The 20,175-nt window shown below is 37.8% G+C and overlaps 1 protein-coding gene across 4 annotated transcripts in view; it reads right to left on the bottom strand.

Annotated features, from left to right (window-relative positions):
* Nucleotides 1-16,994, bottom strand: part of rhbdl3 (rhomboid, veinlet-like 3) — a 129,832-nt gene extending 112,838 nt beyond the window's left edge. For 3 of the 4 annotated variants that reach the window (XM_081380025.1, XM_081380026.1, XM_081380028.1), the window contains exons 1-3: nucleotides 16,888-16,994; nucleotides 16,208-16,642; nucleotides 16,029-16,052 (exon numbers count right to left, since the gene is read on the bottom strand). In XM_081380025.1, the coding sequence (XP_081236151.1) occupies nucleotides 16,029-16,052; nucleotides 16,208-16,381 (198 nt within the window). In that variant the 5' untranslated portion in view covers nucleotides 16,382-16,642; nucleotides 16,888-16,994. The remainder of the gene's footprint in view (nucleotides 1-16,028; nucleotides 16,053-16,207; nucleotides 16,643-16,887) is intronic. The other variant, XM_081380027.1, reaches the window with a different exon arrangement.
* Between the last annotated feature and the right edge of the window lie 3,181 nt (nucleotides 16,995-20,175).

Here is a 20,175-nt window from a genome sequence, read left to right as displayed (position 1 = left end):
GTTTTTGGAGCGTCTGGAAGCCGCTCTTTGGGGGGGGGGGGGGGGTGTTATGTAACGATCACCAGCTGGAGTGCCTCTGAGAGTCACTAGAGGGCACTCCACACCAGAATATTAACCATCACAAACTCAACATCCCATCATGCCGCTTACCTGGGACTGATTGCACATACACCTGCAGCTCATCAGCACTCATCTCATACACCTGCAGCTCATTCACATACACCCATATAAACCTCTGTCACTCTTCAGTTCACTGCGAAGTATTGCATTGCCACGGCCTGTAATTTCTGAGCGTTTACCCTATCCTACTGATCTAGTTGCCGACCTCGGATTATCTCACTTCTGCCTGCTTGCTGCCTGTCTTGACTTGGATTGCCTTTGGATTATTGTCTCTTGCTGCCTGCCCCGATCTTCTGCCTGTTACCTGACTACTCTCTCAGTGTTGACCTCTGATTTCCCTGTTTGCTGTTCTCTGACCCCTGCCTGTTTGACGTTCCTTCAATAAAGCTGCAAATGGATCCTTCTCAATCTCCTGTATCATAACAATACCACAATGGAAACTCAGACAGCAACAGTTCAGGGGGAGAAAAACTTCCTGGGACAAATTGTTCCGGGTAATTTCAGTGGAAATGCGGCTAGAGAGCACCGACATAAAAATAGATATGAATAGAAGATTTTACTTTTGAAGACATGATCATGCAAAGCCAATTAACTGCACTTTTCAGAGACAGGGAAATTTTCCCTGAAGCATTCGGGGCTTTGCTACTCACTTCAGAGTAAATAAGTGATGCAGACTGTATCAGTTCACATTAGTTCTGCTAAACAAAGTTATTTTTCGTAAAGTACTATCATTTAAAGTCCTTTGCTAGGAGCCTTGAAGTTCATAGTGATGCTACCACCTTCATCTTTCATCTTCACAAAACACTCAATCAGAAGGAATAAATTCATTTATATTAAAATCATAAAAAATCTAATTATAAAAAATGATAATTTTTATGAGTTTTGGGCATTCATTTACACGGAAACTTTTGAAAACATGTTTCAAAGTGCACGTTTTTGAATACAATACTGTCATCGCCTCTCTACAAACTAAAAAAATGCGAATTTGTAATAACTGTGACGTTGTGCGTATGCATGTTACTTGTTCAGTCTATAGGCACGTAGTGTTTCTTTACAAGTTTTGACAACATTGTTGCATGTACGCAAAAAACGTGTTTAGTACATCGTTGTTGTGTAAATGTACCCTGAGTTTGAAATCCCTGGTCTAAACCATCAACTAAAGAAAACATGTTATATATACATGCCATTATTTATTTATTTATAATACCTAATTTTTGTCTCCAGAATTTCACGTGGTACGGAATATTCCTCGCATTCAACCTTTAAAACAAATGTGTCTTCTTCATGTTTTTATGACAGGTGCTGTTATGGATAAAACTGTGTGAGACACAATGATCTGCACTGGTTGTTACAAATATGTGAGGAAATCCTATTAATCCAATTGATTTTTTAGAAAAAATAAAATAAAACTATAAGTATATTTTTTGGCAAAAAATGAAAAGGTGTGGGACAAAGACAAGTCAAAGAAAATCATCTGTGTCAGGAATGAACCAGTCTGCAAAAGGCCAAATGGAGTTAGATTAAATGAAAATAAGCAGGTCTGGTAAGATTTTCTCAAGTGAAAATCTGATATGGACTGACTGACTGGATAGAGGAGTAGTAAGCTTTTATCAACCTGTTAGACTAGACGTCTCTTGAAAAAAGCTGTATGTTCTTTCATGCTGGAACATGTCTGCAGTGCACAGGTTCCCTTTCCACATGTATGCAGACACATACTTACAGATAATAAATTCAGACACGTAAGACTCATAATGAAACTAACAGAAAATCCTGCACCAGTGGTGGCAGTGTTTTCATGGCTGAAACTGTTACCAATGGGAAGGTTACAAATATGTGAATGGCTTCTCTAATCGCATAAACCAGAGACACTCTGAAATCTGAGCATCACCTGTCAAAACACACTGAACCTGCTCCAGTGATCTACAGTAACTACAGTCATGACTCACATGTCATACAATACCAAAGACTGTTTCAACGGATTAGAACAGAACAGAAGTCTTTGTGACGGAGGATTTTATGCTTTCCTTTTTCTTTTTGAGATTTACATCCTGTTTGTTACAGTAGGGTTTTCCAACCCATTTCATCCATTTGCTAGGACTAGAGTGTTATAATCAATCTTAAGCAAATCCCAGCAAAAGCTAAAAAATTAAGTTACACTACAGTTCAAAAGTTGGACTCAGTAAGACATTTAGGCCTGGTTTCACAGACAGGGTTTAGATTAAGCCAGGATTAGGCCTTAGTTTAATTAGGAGATTGAAGTAGCTTTTATAAATGTGCCTTACAAAAAACAGCTCAAACATGCCTTTATTCTGGGACTAGGCTCAAGCCTTGTCTGTGAAAACCAAGCTGGTTGCATAAACTGCTAAGACTCGCCTTACATACATTTTTAAGTTAGTCATCAAGACTTTTTTAAATCAGTTACATAGAAATGTAGATTGGACTAATTTGATACCCAAAAGTAAGACTGATTACCCCTAACTAAATGCTAGTTGTTCTTACTAGTATCATACTATGGCTATGTATATGCAACTGGCCCCAGGTGTTAATGTTTTTCAAAGAAGTCTCATTCTCAACAAGGTTGCATTTGTTTATTCCTGTGATGGCAAAGCTGAATATTCAGCAGCCATTACTCCAGTCTTCAGTATCACATGATCCTTCAAAACCATTCCAATATGATGATTTGATGCTCAAGTAACATTTCTTATTATTATCAATGATGAAAAAAGTTAAGAGCTGCATTTTTTTTCAGGATGCTTTGATGAATAAAAAGTTTAGAAGAATAAATGGCGTATATTTAACAATTCTCATATTATTAAATTACTTACCAATTGCAATGCATTACCACAAGGATTATGGTAAGCAATAAAAATTAGGATAAAGAGAGAATATATTGTAAATATATTGCTGCCCTCTTGACGCAAGTAAGAGCAGCCTAATGGCTATATTGAAGTAATGATGCATTGACATGGAACTTGCAGTTCAGTGAGTGAGTCATACATTATGTTGATTCAGAAGCCAATGAAAGATATGTCAGAAGGATTTGTGAAGGATTTGTAACTGTTGCGGTTGTGAGTCTTTCTGAATGATTAATTAAAAAGAACCAACGCACAAGTCACGTGTTCATGAATCGGACTACACGAGTCGTGCTGTATGTTTGTGCATGCAGCACGGAAGGAGGAAAAACAGCTGTGATCTGCAACACACTTGTGTGTCATGTCAGCAATATGTAAATACAAATGATGCCTATCAATAATCTGAATTTGAGAACATTTGCATTGATCTGACAATAAATGAACAGAAAAACACATTTTGTACGACTGACTCGCTTACTTCCACTGTCATTAATGTTTTCATCCAAAGCACAATGTAGGATGTTAACTGTGAGGACAGTTATGTTTTATTGAAGGACTCAATGATAATGAGGAATTATTACACAGTTACTCATGGGTTGCCCCTATCTTAAGATTTAACCTGCAACCACCATCTCTGACCACTAGACTGTCTCTACCCCCACTGATGAGCAGATTCTGATTACACACACTGTGCATAATATGTGAGTGTGTGAGAAAGATAGCTGTGTGTTGACCAGACAGTATGTGGGCTGTGAGCTCAATTTACAGCCAAACTGATGAGAAGAGTAGAGCATGAAAGCAAGCAAAGTTCTTCATTTTGAACACACAGCTGTCACGAGGGTAGACCATGATACCCTCATATGTACACCCACACAGTGTCTCTTTATCATTCACTCTTTCTTCATTCTGGGTTCAAGTCTGAAGTACCAGAGATGGCACCTTGCACCTCAATTAAAACATCAAAGATTAATTTTCGAATGTATGCAGTTTCCTTGGCCCAGTGATCCCACTCTCAATGCTGATACATCAACACTCATTACACTACATGTCTATCTTAAGGTGACCAGATTTCTGAAATGGAAACCAGGGGCAGTTCAATAGTAAAAATATAATTAAAATTTCACTTGTTATTATCCATGAATTAAAAAAAGGGGACACTATGGCCTGGTTTCACAGACAGGGCTTAGATTAAACCAGGATTAGCCCTTAGGTCCGTTAGGACATTTAAGTAGCTTTTATAAACATGCCTTAGAAAAAATGATGTGCATCTTAAGACAAAACAATGGCACTGACATAGTTCCCTGAGAAAATTTTGATTTCTCTGATCTACATATGTGTATTTTAAGATGTTTTGAAGGCCAAAAAAAATTGGATAACAACAGCTTTAAAACCATGTAAGTGCAGGGGCAGCTGATTATTTTTCTCTCCTCATCAGCATCACACTCCTATTCTCTTTGTTTTCCTCTTGCTCTGTCTCTTCCCCTCCTAAAGCTGAGCTTTGACCGATAGAGGCTTTTCATTTTTGTCTGTCAGTGAAAAAAGTAAACAAAGGGTCAACTGATAGGTTGATTTATGAATCATGTTCTCAGATGCATTAATTTACTGAAAACTACTAGGAAAGCTAGGTAGTCTAACTAAGTTTATTGAATTCATTCACAATATGTACACATTCATTATTGATCTTATTCCTAATACAGGGCAGGGCTTTATAATCAAAGAGGTCATACATTTAAGGTTATTAGGGGGTTTATTTTTTTTATTTCTCGGATATGTCCATTTCAAGAAGTTTAAAGGCCAAAAAAGGATCAGAAATAGCTTTAAAACCATGTCAGCAGGCAGTAGATGATACCTGCTCTCACTTCTTATTAGGGCTGCAACTAACGATTATTTTGATAATCGATTAATCGGACGATTATTTTTTCGATTAATCGATTAATCGGATAGTTTTTTTTTAAATTCAATTTGATTTTTGTTTATAACTAAATAAAACCCTAAATCAGGGTATTTATGTGTAAAAGTGTACTTTAAAAAGTGCAAAAGCCACACATTGAGTTTTACTAATATAATCTTTAATTTTTACATTTTAAACCCCAAACACAAAAGTTTGTCCAGTTTTTAAACAGTAAAACTTCTTTAAATATCCAAAATATATATAAACAAAACAAAATATTGAGTTGCGCTGCTCATATAAACTTCACATTATGAAATTAGGACACAAACATGTTTGTAATAAGATATTAAGCAGCAGATTTTGAATTCCAATGTAGAATGCGATCTGTTATTTCTTGATAACAGACCGCTGTGAAGTATAACACACCAGAAAAACAGAGCGTTGCTATGGACCCAGGATTCTAACCGTAGAGACGGAACGGACTATTTTCTTTAGCGGAAGCAATACAATCATTTTTAAATCAATAAACTCCTTTTTAAATCAATATTTTGTGTAAAATAATTGATTTATTTGGTGGGTAGCCATGTAATAAGCGGGATTATCCCTTACATAGTAGACAAATGCTATAAAAAGAGAGCGGAATGGAGGTACGCAGCTGACAACAGGCTTGGTTAAAAGTACAGGAAAAATGATGTATTACTGCACAAGCATTCGCTGAAAACCACTGACTACAGTGACTAAAAAACAATATTTTACTGCTGCTGTTATTTAACTGCCTTTATATTTAGTGCTTCACTTGGTAAACACCATTTAATTTAACCTATTTCTGCGGCAGCGCTATTTTAATCCATCACTTATGTTGCGAGCGAACTGATTGCGCAACCTGATGCTCGATACAAAATAGATCTAGTGTGACTGTCCCGAAGTTAGTAAACAAAGCTGTTTACACAGTAGCATTGAATTCAACTAGACTATACCATTTTCACATCTTCATATAATGAGAATATACAGTTTTTGCTTGCCGTGCTGATGTTTCTCTCCGATTACTCTCTGCCATTTCGCGTGACTGCGTTGTCATGAAAGTGACGTCATCAGCAACGCTCCCCGTGACGTGAGCAGACCAACTAATCGACAATGACATTCGTTGACAACGATTTTCATAATCGATTATTATCGATTTTATCGATTAGTTGTTGCAGCCCTACTTCTTATCCATCACTCTTTCTTTTTCTCTCAGTCTCCTCATCTTGCCATCTCTTCTCCCTGTTACCTAAAGCTGAACTTTTTTAATTTACTGAAGGCTACAAATTGTATATTAATTCTCAACATGTACACATTCATTATTAATCTTGTGCCTATGATGAAAACGGCTTTGTTAATGCTACTGTCCCCTCACAATGACAGTAAACTAATTATTAGTCACGTTACATAGGCCTATTTTCAGTTCCAAATGGCGAAATTCGACAAAAGTATATTCATTTGCCTGATTATTTTTGTCATTTGTTTCACATTTATGACCTAAAAAAGCTGTCAAATATGAAATGTTTAGTTTAGCTAACGTCTTATCTCGCTCTTGACCGTAAACTGAAGCGTCGAGTCGCTCTGCTCAAATTCGCGCTCTGCAGCTTCTAGTGAACATAAAGCCCGCCTACTTTGATTTGATTGGTCATCTCAATATTCTGACATTGACGAGCACTGCAGCAGACCAATGAGACTCAGATGAACACACACACACACACACACACACACACACCCTGACCTGTCCTCTCTGTTTCTGACGTGCTCGGCGCCGCTTCGGATTGAAGACGAAGAACGCGCTGAATCTGATTATAACAAGACTGAAGCGAACACTATTTCAGATAGCCCGTCGGGCAGGCTGGTTATGCATTTTGGTAGCCCGACTGGAAAACACAATAGCCCCGGGACGTCGGGCATTTCTGGTTGCCCGCTCTGGTGCTCTCAGAGGCAATTTACGAACGCACCCACAATAGCCTAGTTTTTTATGTACCTGTTTGTTTGTTTTTTAAAAAATGACTAAATTCACACACTTTTACGATGTTTTTGGGATTCAAACTGTTGGACAGCTAATTCAGAAAAAATACTTTCAAAATTTAAGACTTTATAAAGCCGTGATAAGACTTTTTAATACTTTTTAAGGGTCTTAATTTTCCCAAAATTGATTTATCACCTTTTAATACTTTTCAAGACCCCGCGGATACCCTGAAACATGCATTTTAGTCTGGGACTAGGCTTAAGCCTCATGGTATATTTTTTTCTTTTTAATTGCTGTAGGTTCCATAAAGGCCTACTATTAATTATTATTATTATGGTTACTGACCTTTCACCAAAAATCACACTATGAAAAATAGTAAATATTAACCATGGCAAATAGAAAACAGACCAAAACAGTATTATATTATAACATAAATATGACTACAAAAACAAAATAAATATAACATATGATAAATAAAACTGTATTCATCAAATTGTAACATTTTTATTTAACTTTCTGTAACTTTTAATTTTTGCATTTAATAATAATAGTATTTAATTAAAAAAAATGCATTTAATAATGATATTTATTTTCATTTTAACAACAGTGAAAACAGTGAGACTGAAATTTTTACTTTTCAATTTTATTTATGTTCGTGGTATAAATGGATCTTTTTTTTAACATGAATATTTAGTATGTTTATTTGTTTATTAAAATAAACAAACAGTATGTGATTGTTTTGAAACTGATAATTGAGTCTCTATAGATAATTGAATAACAGTGCTCTGCTCGTCCAAAAATATCACATTCAGTAAATATGTTTAAAAATTATTGCATTAAGCATATTTAAATCAACTTTGACTGCCCTAAAACACATTTATTATAATTCTAAAATTTACCACAGACCATCAATTACCATCTTGCAGACCCCAGCTTGAAAACCATTGTTTTAATAATTGTTTAATTATAATTATTTAATTATATTAATTAAGTCTACCTCCATCCAGTACTAACAGGTGCATCAAATCAAACGTACAACAAAGCAATCTCCCTAGAAAAATATTTTATTAGGCGTACATTTCTTTCCCAGCATGAATATGCTCATAAACAAAAAGAGGTCCAAAAAGTAAAGGTTTATCTGGTCCAAATTGATTGGCCTGCACAAAGACCAGACCGGAACCCCTCTGAACACCTTTTAAGATGAGTTGGAATGCTGACGTTGACCCAGGCCCCACTGCCAGCATGCCTAACATTACTGAGATGTCTGAAAGAGAGCAGTTCTGTGAATCCATGTTCTAGAAGAAAGCCCTCCCAGAAAAGTAGAATTGGTTATAAAGAGAGAACCAACTTCCTTCTCCTCAGGAGACAAAGCATGCCCTTGCTTCTTGGCAATCGCTTTACACAGGCATCTGACCTGAATGTTATCACATTCTACACTTTCACGCTTCAGAGGGTACTACTGAACTGATATTTCTAGCAACTGTCTTTTTTTTTGTTCAAACACTCCAGGGTTTTTTTTTTTTTTCACACTTTGCAAGTGGGAGATTCCACTTATTATCACAGTCTTTTTTAAAGAAGCAAAGTGTCAGAGAAAGAGTGGGCTGTGAAGAAATACTAGAGCGAGAGAGAGACGAGGAAAGTACACTGAAAATAGAATGTGAAAGAGATATTGGACAATCACTCGCTGCATGTGTCTGAAAACAGAAACAAGGCCACATGTAGAGATATTTGGCAAACTTTTATCACTGAAGGTCGCAGAAACAAAAAGAGCTCAGGGACACACACAATGTATTTGATTGTTATGTATTAATTGCCCACTGGGACACATAGGGTTGCATATATGCAAATGGTCCCCTTCATTGTCAGACTCTCTTCTCAGCTTGTAGAATGAGAGATAAGGAGCAGGTGGTGAGCAACAGAACAATAATGGGCCGCCTCTTCAAAACAATACCAGAGAAAGAAGACAGACTATACATTTGATGTTAGATTTTAGATGTCCCTAGTGAAAAAGAAATACCCTTTAGCATACCTTTAAAAAGGGTACTTATTACAGAAATAAAAGATGTTAAAACATTTAAAACGTTAAAAGAATATACTTAAGTGTGAAATGAATGTAATGTTTTCGGACTCTTAACTGAATGTTAACTGCAATTAAATTATGTATTGTATTTGTATGTATATTAAATTCAGTTAGTTAAATGTGAGAAGGCTTTTTCAACCAACTTAAGTAAGGCTTAAGTGCATATTTATGTGAAATGACATCTATTGTTTTGAAAATATGGTTAAAGTGTACTGCCGAATGTACCGACGAGTACTTATGGTAAACTAAAATATACTTTAATAAAATTTCTATTGAAACTTGTATGTCATGTTTTAAAATATTTTTGTAATTACACATTTGTAATGATGAAGTTGCAATTTAGTACATTTAAAATATATAAACTTTAAATGTAATATTAAATAAAGTTCAATATTACATTTCAAATTACAATCAGGTACTAAATATGTGCTTTAGTATGTTCCCTTTCGATACTTTACTCGTCGCTAGACGCTGTTATGGGGAAAACTCCTTTTTCTCCGAATTCTGAAGACTTTTTAATCACGCAGTGAAACTGCACGCCCATTGGTATGTGCAGAGTAATAAAACGAACCAATGGCAAGGCAGCGGAGATGCACGAGCCTATCAGGCCCGCCAGAGCGCGCCAATATGGGCATGGCATTTAGCTATAAAAGCAGGCCATCTGGCATAGAATTCTCAGATCAATTCTCCTTCAGCGACGACACTTCTCTTTGCTGATACTCCTCGGACTCCTCGTTGACCAGCAAAGCAGCAGATCCAACCAAATCAGCACGCCGACATCAGCTCTTCGTCGATCCAGCCCACTGCTCACAAGCCGCTCTGTGCCTGCAGCTGATTTAGCGATCCCCTGCCACCATCCGGTGAGTCTAAAAGAGCCTTATTTCTTTTCTAAAAGAGCAAATTGCGACGTTGATGCAAATGTTGCGCCACCACTGTGGCTCGTGTAGGGCGCCCCTGCACGTTAAAGACAAGCACATGAGTGCGTCTCGTGCCTGGGGAAATCCCACGCTGAGGCTGCACTCACAGAGACCAGCTGTTCTCACTGTGAGAACATGAGTCTTTCCTCTCTGCGTTCACGGATTTACCCCGCCCCTCGCGCCCTACCGTTTTCTTCCTCCCAGAAACCCCGGAGGAAAAAACAGCGGGGCAAAGGGTTGAGCCGGCTCACGTCCCGTGTGCCTCGTGCTCTCTACATAGAGAGGTTTCACCTGTGCTGTTTTCCCACCCAGACCAACGCCCCTCTGCCAGCGCGAGTGGTATGGTCTCGTTTGGAGGATCCGACAAGGATCTTCATGACGACAGCTTGTCGTTGGCGGCCTCTGACGCAGAGGATTGGTCGGGCTCGGTAGATGACCCCGCTGCTTAGAGAGCCAACCAACGCAAGAGCTGGGATTGACACAGAGCTTCTCCGCGTCCTTTCCAAAGCTGTCGAAGAGCTTGGACTGAATTGGGCTGCCTCAGTAGAGCCCACACGCAGCCGGTTAGATGAGTGGTTCCTGTCGGAGTCCCATCAGGTCCCTAGTCAGCGAGCAGTGCCGTTTTTTCTGGAAGTCCACGATGAGCTCACAAAGTCATGGCGCGCCCCCTACTCGGCCCGTCTGCGAACCTCCTCTTTTTCCGCTCTCACCAGTGTTGATGACGCAGAAGAAAAAGGCTATGAGAATCTGCCCCCCCCCCGATGCACCTCTGCCCGCCCACGGCCATCGGATGGAAAGCAAAGGTGGTTCATCCATCTAAGCCCTGTAGGACCACTTCAGCCCTCGCTGGATGTTCTCTTACCTTACCAGCTCTCGGCCCTTCTAGTGCCTAGGCCATACCGGTTTCCTGGAACAATTGTCTAGGGCAGGATCGACCTCTATGAGTTCTTCCTGGTTTAAGTTCCTAGGCGGCTCCGACTTATGTCTGAGCCCCAAACGAAATGAGTATTCCATATTATGTCTTGGTTCCCCTAGGCTCTGCTAGGGCTTAAAGCCAGGCCGTGCTATATTGCTGCATGACTCTCAGTTCGTCGCTTCAGTCGAATTTAATCTGAGTATCCTATGAGAGATAGCCTACTTTTATAGCCAGATGCCACACCCATATTGGCACGCTCTGGCAGGCTTCTCTGCAATAGGCTTGTGCAGCTCCGCTGCCTCGCCATTGGTTCGTTTTATTACTCTGCACAAACCAATGGCCATGCAGTTTCACTGCGTGATTAAAAAGGCTTCAGAATTCAGAGAAAAAGGAGTTTTCCCCATAACAGCGTCTAGCGACGCAGTACTCGTTCCCGAGTACGTTAGTCAAGACAAAAATACAACGTGATCATGAGTATTCGTTTGTATTTTTACTTAAAGTGTGGTTCTACCACACGCACATTTACTTAAGTTTTCATACACATTGAAACGTACAATATTGATGTATTGAAAGCACTAAAGCGTAAATTATTTACGTATGAACAACTTTTAGACGTACAAATTTGTACGAATCCTTATTTATCAACATTAATTGTGGCATTAATATTTTGATTCAATTGTGTTCATTTGTCATATCAATGACATTATGACATTTATTAAACATTTATTTACTCATCTACTTTATATGAAATTATAACATTTAGCTCTGTTCTGTTACTTCTGCTGCAAACTCGTTTCTACAAATACAAATCTAAAATGTACCTATAAAATGGCAAAAGGGCAATTATACAAATATCTTTATGATATAAAGGATTCATAAATATTTAAAAAAAATTTTAGCTGTAAATATGTAATAATGTTTACGTTTAAATGTTGTCAATACTTCCATATCGTACTTTCAACATCTATTAAAACAAGTTTTACACCTGAAAATGTTACGTATTGATACCTATATATTAACAATGAGACCAGGCTGAAAAATAAGTGTACTTCTTTAAAGCATAACAAAATTGATATTTAATTTGACATTAGTATAGTGCACTTTTTAATAGTATATTAAAGTGTTTAAAGTATCAATCAAGTGTACTCTCTTCAAGTACATTTAAGTGGCCTTTTATTTTATTAGTATTATATTATCTGCAACTTTTTCAAGTATTTTCTTAAAGTACACTGCAAGTACACACTCAATACAATTAAATGCACTTATTTTAACAATGGGTTATAAGGATTCTGTACCCCAAATTCAACATAATAAGCAGAAATTAAGTGATTTTTCTTTAGGGCTCATTTGGACATTGTAAAGCTAAATATCTGTAGAATGTAGCTATGTGTTGGGTTTATGTTTGGGGTCTTACAGGCAAAACCCCACTGAAACTAGCAGTATGAATTCTATCCCCAGTATTAATTCTAAGACCATTGTAAGCTGCAACAAATCCAACCAATTAAATAAATTATAGCACAAAGGTCATGTCTGAAACCAGGTTTATGTTGAATAGTAGCAGAAATGCAACACACTGTTAAACCGCAACTCGATTCAAATACATTCCACAACAAATAACAACCTCTAGTAATCAATTGATGATTCTGTTGTTATTTACTGTTCAATAAGTAAATTTCTTGAATTTTACATTTTTACAATTTTTTAAATGTTCTGTTAACATTTTTTACACCAATAGGTTGCAAGTCTGTCTTTTGTGCATTATGAGTTAGTCATTGAATCCTTTACTCAACTGATTTGTTCAAAAACACTAAAACTTCCAGGAACAAAACACCACCTACTGTGTGATATTCATAGACACACTATAGTTGATCCTGCTTTGGGCTTGTATGTAACCATTTTCGTTGGCAGAGTGAAAGAGACAAAGCAACTGGCAACATTTAAATGTGCCCTAGAATTTGAAATTTAATTTATCTTGGCATAGTTAAATAACAAGAGTTCAGTACATGGACATGACATACAGAGAGTCTCAAACACCATTGTTTTCTCCTTCTTATTTAAATCTCGTTTTTGAGGCGAATCTCCACATAACACCGACTGTGACGCAACAGTCGGGATCATTAATATGTACGCCTCCAAAAATTTGCATATACCAGCCCATGTTCAATGCCAGGCAGAACTGCGCAGTCAAATGTCAACAGGCGTGGTTGATGTATATCTATAATCGGATACCGCAACAGTTTAATTCGAAGTTGTTAGTTTGCTCTGCCCATTTCACCACGGACTGTTTTTCAAACCTGGGACAATATCAAGCAGGCTTCTCTCAGCGTCTCATACTGAATAAGGGGGCAATTCCAACTATATTCCAGCAAGCGGTAAGTAGTGATTTAATACGGAAGTAGCGATCAACTTCACATCGTTTCTCTTAGTAGGATGAAAATAATCTTACTTAAACTGTGATTAATATATATATAGAAAGCGATCAAAGAACAATCCCTTTCCAAACGCCAAGCTGTCAATCACACAGCACGAGTTTATTTGGACACTTGCCAAAACTCGTTGTGAAATCAATGACGATGTTACACTGCACAACGAAGCTCTTAATTTGTTTGCATTGGTGAAAGCATTAATGAGAGTACAGAAACTGCGTTGCAAAGATAAGATCTTTTTCCACGCGATCAACAGGCTGTCATCTGCCCAATGCTCATTACTGCAACCTTTTATGTGATGGGAATAGATCTAAATACTTAAAAAACTTCTCACGATTCGTTAATCCCGATAGCTGTAATAGTAAAAACGTATAATAGCTGTAATGGTAAAAGTTTTCCAGATAGTTTCACATGTAATGCTAGATATTTCATATGCAAGCATGTCAGCCAATCACAGCAGTGGGCGTTTACACTGAAGTCTCACAGCAGACACGCCCCTTCAAACAGAGTTTTCAAATCAGAGGCTAAAATCAGGCAAGGAAATATGCCTTTTATTTCTAAATTATTAAAATTTTTGATCTAAAAAACATACTAACATTATAAGGGCACCCCAGGAAACATTTTAAATAATAAAATAATCCATGCAATGGCACCTTTAAGTCAATATTAATCGTGTCTCATTCGATTACATGGAGAGGGCAGGGTTTTAGACCTATACTGCAGTCAGACACCAGGGAGGGCAATTGAAATGCTTTGGCTTCACTTTTCAGGACGCGTGCAGCACACTTTATCGAGCCAGGCAAAATTACAAAAGAACTCCTGCTGATAACTGGAGTAGCATGGTGAGTAAGGTGGGTGGTGCTAGCTTTAGACGCGACCAACCCGAACTCGAATCCGCCTTTTTCCTAGCTCATTCTTCTCCCTTTTCCCATAGCATTTCATCTTGGAGAGGCATTTATTTTAAATAAAATTTGAAAAGTGTAAATAAATTGCCTAAAGATTATTTAATTAAGGGAATAAAGTGTAAAAATGGGTAGTGTTAGGAATAGGTGTAGTGGAGGGCTTTAGGGATAGGTACAAAGGAGATAGCATCCATTTATGATTTTATTAAATATAATTAAATGCACTCAATATGTTATTACCGCATACTGTTTTATAATATACTACAATACACCGAGGTGCAAATGGTAGGCCTATCTGCCACTATTTACAGTATAAATAGCATCTAACAGCTATTTACACTTAGTGCAAATAGCATCTAACACTAGTGCAAAGAAAATACTGCTATTTTCACTTGTGTAAATAGTGTCTATCACTATTTGCACTTTTAGTGCAAATAGCCACTGCCTTCTTTTATATATTCTAAATTTAAAAAACTGATTATGCAGTGTGTTAAATTTTAACTATTGTAACTAAGTTGATAAACTAAATATGTCAGTGAACTAAATTATTTACTACTTTGCAGTCATGAAACTTAATTCATCTGGGGACATACAGTAAGCTAACATTCTGTGTTATTAAAAGAGAGTTGTAATTGATCCGCAGTGAGTCTTTTAACATCTTTCCATGTTTATGGATTAGTTTTTTGGATGCAGGGAGTTAATAAGTTGTCAGAAATAAACAAGAAATTTGCTGTCACTGGTAGCCTTTCTAAGAATGCAATCATCTGATGCTGACAGCTTTTCATCATCCGTCAGGTTTGAGCATATGAATATGTATGTGTGAATTATAAATTGTTTGTACTCTAATAATATTGTGTCATATAACAGCCCAGCTCCTCCTCCTCTTTTTCATTAGTTTGTTACATCTGCGATCAGTGAAGTGTGTTCTTGGCATTAAGATCCCACAATGCCTCCAATTTACAGCCTTGCAGGGCAGTGACCCCAAAACTGGACGAAACCCCAGAAGGCAGGCCACTTAAGGGACTCGGAGTGTTGTCGGCTAAATAAAAGGAGCGGAGTGAGAGGCCCACTTGTAAGGGAGCCCCCTCCCTCCCCTAACCAGCAGAGATGGAGAGGGTCAACCACGAGCCTTCTGCACCCTTACAGCTCTCATTCTCTGTTCACGTCTGCCACCCTCTTAACCCTAAAATCTCTTTTTCCCTTCATATTGATATCTGTCTCTCTCTTCTTCTGAAATTGGGCCCCTTCATCCTTCATGTCGCTGTCTTTATCCCAGGGGAGTATGTGTGGAGGGTCAGGGTTAGGCAGGTGCAGAGCCAGTGAGAGATACTGAAAGCAAGAGAAAGAAGGGGCAGACGGTGGACCGCTCTCCGTCTGTCACCCAGCTCTGTTTCACTAACTGCCCCCCCCCCCTCCCCAAAGTTATGTTCTATTTAATTTCGCTTTCATAGTTTGTTTCTCTTCAGTTACCTGTTTCCTTTGTCCTAGTTTCCTGACAGTCATTAGTTGTCATTGACATTCATTAGAGCACACCTGTCTGTATTTAGTTCATCACCATCTGTGTTAGCCTGACAAAGCCTTATTTAAAAGTTTAAAATATGTTGATGATTTACATTCCAGGCCTTTCACAGACAAAAGTTATAACTCATGAACTGAAAGAGAACCAATTCTTACATTGAATTTCATCCAGTCATGCTGTGTACATTTAATTTACTATCACTGAATTGTATTACAGTAGTACTAAATGGATTGGCGCTTATGATTCCATGATTCTACTACTTTACTTTATATCATTTTATTAAACAATGTTATCAATTATTGTCATATTAGTAAACAGGACATGGCCTGCGCTGCACGTGCACAGAGTTACACCTAACCAAACTGACAAATACAGACAAGAAACTGTCAAGCAATAAGAGCAGAAATCCTACCTTGTCAAAAAGAGACTTCCATTGCTGAGAGAAGCATTTGTGTACGACAGAGAAAGAGGGAGGAGAAAGGAATGAACACAGAGATATAACTGAGAAAAAGATGACCCAACCTAAATTTAATCTCTGTTCTTTGCTGTTTTTCAACAACATAAATCATACATCTGCACATTGTCACTTACGTCCTCTGGAGCTACAGGAAGGACATCAGTGCTCTCCAGCACCTCGATCTCTTCTCCCTCTGCGTGAGCAGCGACAGCTGGGGATGAGTTCACCATAGCCCCTTCTGCTCCTCTCAATCCACTCAAAAAGCGATTATCTCCTCTCATAAAGTTCTGCCATGATGTCTTCCACATATATCCATATGGTTTTGACAACTCAGAACTTCCTGCAGAGCTAAATTGGCACTATTCCAGATCTGTCATACTAATATCCAATGGCAAAGTGAGTTTATCCCAAACTAAGTGGGTACGTGGAGTTCCTCCTCGCTTCCATATTTCATTACAGGATGTTTTAGACACTTTAAATCCACAGCACGTCACACATAAGTTCGCCTTAGATTTTTAAACACGTCTCGTCTTTCCCAGTAGCGTCGGGCTTCATCCTTAGACAGTCACCTGCAAGAGAAACAGCAATTCTTTCTCAAATACCTTCATGGCACCTTGTGTGTTAGATTACCATCCAGTGTCGTGCTTGGCGTGATTTTGCTCAAGCAGAAGGTATTGGCACCAAACAGAATGCGATAAACGAAACGATCAGGTCAGCGGCGGCTTGTGTTTATCATACCAACGTTAAACCACGCAAGACTAAAAACAAGACAGTGTGAAAAGCGTAAGTGTTAATTTGTGGTGCGTCATTGTACCTTGCTGTTCTTTCGCATCCTCAACGCGTGCCAGCAGTGCCCGAGAGGAGCGACTTCTGCCAGCATCCACAGAGCGCTTTGCCAAAGTTCACTGTGACCGAGATGAGCACAGACAGCATGGGGAGGTAAGTGAGGCACCCGCCTCCTTTTAATGTCCCTCGTCATGTGGGCGATTTCACAAGTGCTTGTCTCAAATGATGGGAGGTGAACATGGATGCGCGGGAATTATTTCTTCCATCATGTTCGTTTGTGTAGTTTGTCTTTTGCGGTTATTGCACTTGGATTTGTTTACTGGATGAATAAATGGCATCTATTTATAGCTACCAGGGTAATTTAAAACAAACGGACCAGTCACACGTGGTTCTGAATAGCATGCTCACGCAGAAGTAAATTTCAAACCAAGCAGCTTTCTTTTGGCCAACGTGGCGAATTCAAGATTGAACCCGTTGCGAAATCTGCATGTGGAATTATCGACCGTGAAAATGTCACCACATCTTTATTCAACAGGAAATTAAAGATAAACGTCCTGTCATACTTAGTTTGGTGATTTTTTTTATTTTTATTTTTTTGCAGTAAAAATGTAGTCATTATAATAGGAACCGCGAAACTGAACATTTTAATTAAGATATTTCCACGCAGATTTAGCATTGGGTTGTCCAAAAGAAAGCTTGTTTGAGAGTGAATTATGTGTGAGATATTCATTGCTACACTAACCTGCAAAAAAAATGTAACGTGGAAAATACCCACCACTAAAGGCCCGTTCATACCAAGCACGATAACTATAAAGATAACGATAAAGATAACTATATGCGTCCACACCAACGACCGATAACGGTCTTTTTATTCTAAGCATGCGCGCGCCCGGATGACCCAGATCCATTTTAAATGCGCGAGACCTTTAAATTAGAATGGATTCTGATTGGCTGTTAGTGTTTTATCGTTCGACAGCTGGAAAAAAATCGTTCTGAAAGTGATCCCAACGATATCGTTCCTCATATTTTTATCGTTATAGTTGTGGTGTGAACTCTGTTATTCTTTAATATGGAGAACGATTTTTAGAATTATATCTTTATCGTTATCTTTATAGTTATCATCCTTGGTGTGAACGGGCCTTAATACAGACTGACAACAACTTGGAACTTCATAAACTTCAGACGAGTGATATAGTGAAATGTCCCAGTGCTTCTCAGTGTGTTGGAAATTATTATTATTATTATTATTATTATTTTTAAGTAATACCACACTAACCATCATACTGTTGTTCTTACTATCTGCAGGGCTTGGATTAGGCCTACCTGTGGCCTTGAGCCTGTCAGCTAAAATCGTTATCTATAGGATTATATAATTTTCTCTAATTAACCACTTTTAAAATGCATATGGAAAACATTTCCTTGTCCAACACGTTTTTCTTTTTTAAATCAGCGTCAGTAAACTTAGTATGCTCATTCCCACATATCTCTTGGCACTGGTCCTGAGGATGTATTTCCATGGTAACGTATAGACTGTAGTTATTTATAGCATATAACACCTACACACACATTTTTAGACTTGTGACTTACTCTATACAATTGCCAAGCATATTCCAAAAAAAAAAAAAAAAGTGATAGCTGATAGAAGAGAGTGAAAATGCACCATTACATTATTAGACCTACATAATTATTCACACTCATGTTTGTGAATATGATTTATGTCTGTTGCTGAAATTAAGTATAAAGATTGACAAACACCTGAATGTTTATGCTATAAAGATTAGACAAATGAGTCTCAAGGGCCTGATGGGTACTTGTAAATACGTGATGCTGTCTGTGGTGAGGAGAAAGTATAGAAATGAATGTAGCTCAATACTGCATTCTTGTGTACGATTTGTATAAGTGCAACAAAAGAACCAGAAAATCTCTTCTACTGTAGGCATATAGGATTTTGTCATTTGGGAAAAGCAATTTACACCAATATATTTTAAATTGTTATTAAGAGAGATTGTAGAAAGACAATACTAGAGTTTCATTATTTAGTCTGTATTCCTGTCCCTTAGCAGTAGGTTCAGGTAGAGTTAACATGATACTAATTTTGCAAAAGTTCTACGGCTAAGGCAATGCAAAACCAAACCACAATAATCAAAGGCTGAAGCACGTTAGCATGTGCCTTTCAGCTACATAATTTATCCTCAGTATTTACCCTTAGTAATATTTTCCCAATTAATTTTTGAATTTTTTTTAGAAAAACATGACAAGTATTTTTAGAAAAAGTCTAAAAAACGGCATGCTTTATCTCAGTACCCTTTCCTCACAGAATGGATTAATCATATCTGACTGCTAACAAAGTCCTAGTCAAGGCAAGTCAAAAAGGCATCTATTTTTTTTGGTCATTCAAGTACAGCTATCATCTAATTTAAATAATATAAACAATATATAAAAACCTGCTTGCCAATCTCACATTTCAAACCAGCAATAAAATTGGACATACCGCTAGATGTCAGTATAAGTTTTAATGAGTTTGAGTCAGCATGACTGCCATTTCGGCCAGCATATAAACCTCTTACAGGTTTATAAGGAACTCCACAGAGATTGAGAAATTCTACTCAAATGTTGACTAAATGGAGTGTACATGAAATAGTAGTCCACAGCATAAATAAAACATGAACACAGTTCAAGAGAAAAAATGCTGTTTATTAATACAGGCTGAAATAATCTCCATACCACATGGAAAGACTTTTTCGGTGCAAGTCCTCAACGATCACATTCTATTAAGGGTAAGGAAAACACATTTAAAAGCCAGCAACATTGTTAAATCTCAGTACAGTCATGTTCTTAATATCTGAACAATAAAGAGAAACAATTAAATTCCCTCTCACAAAACCCTGCACAACCCATCATTCCATTTAAACACTGGAATGTCACGGATTGGCATAAACCCACAGTGCTTGGTTGATGATGCTCCTTGGTTGAGAGACACAGAGCATGGTGATGACACAATAAAATCTGCTCATTTCAAATCAGAACTCTTACAAAGAAAACTTGTAACAAGCGTATGAACCCCCCACCCCACCAAAAAGATCCTTGTGAGAATAGCATGACCGGACATACTGTCCCCTCAAACTTTTGTGCATAGATTCTTAATCCTTTCACAACATTTTAATTCCTCATCATTTAGTCTTAAACCTAGATGGAGTATTTTCAACCCGCACTCAAAAAACTAGTAAGAAAATCTGGTAGGAGTTCAAGTTCTATGTGTTGATCTACAATTCTCAGGCCTTTGCATTCAGGCCTCTATTTAATTCCTAAATCAAGA

This window comes from Scardinius erythrophthalmus (genome assembly GCF_964197995.2).
Source record: "Scardinius erythrophthalmus genome assembly, chromosome: 12".
Lineage (NCBI taxonomy): Eukaryota > Metazoa > Chordata > Actinopteri > Cypriniformes > Leuciscidae > Scardinius > Scardinius erythrophthalmus.
The sequence above is the reverse complement of the archived record's forward strand: the minus strand, read 5'-3'. Positions and strand labels throughout refer to the sequence as shown.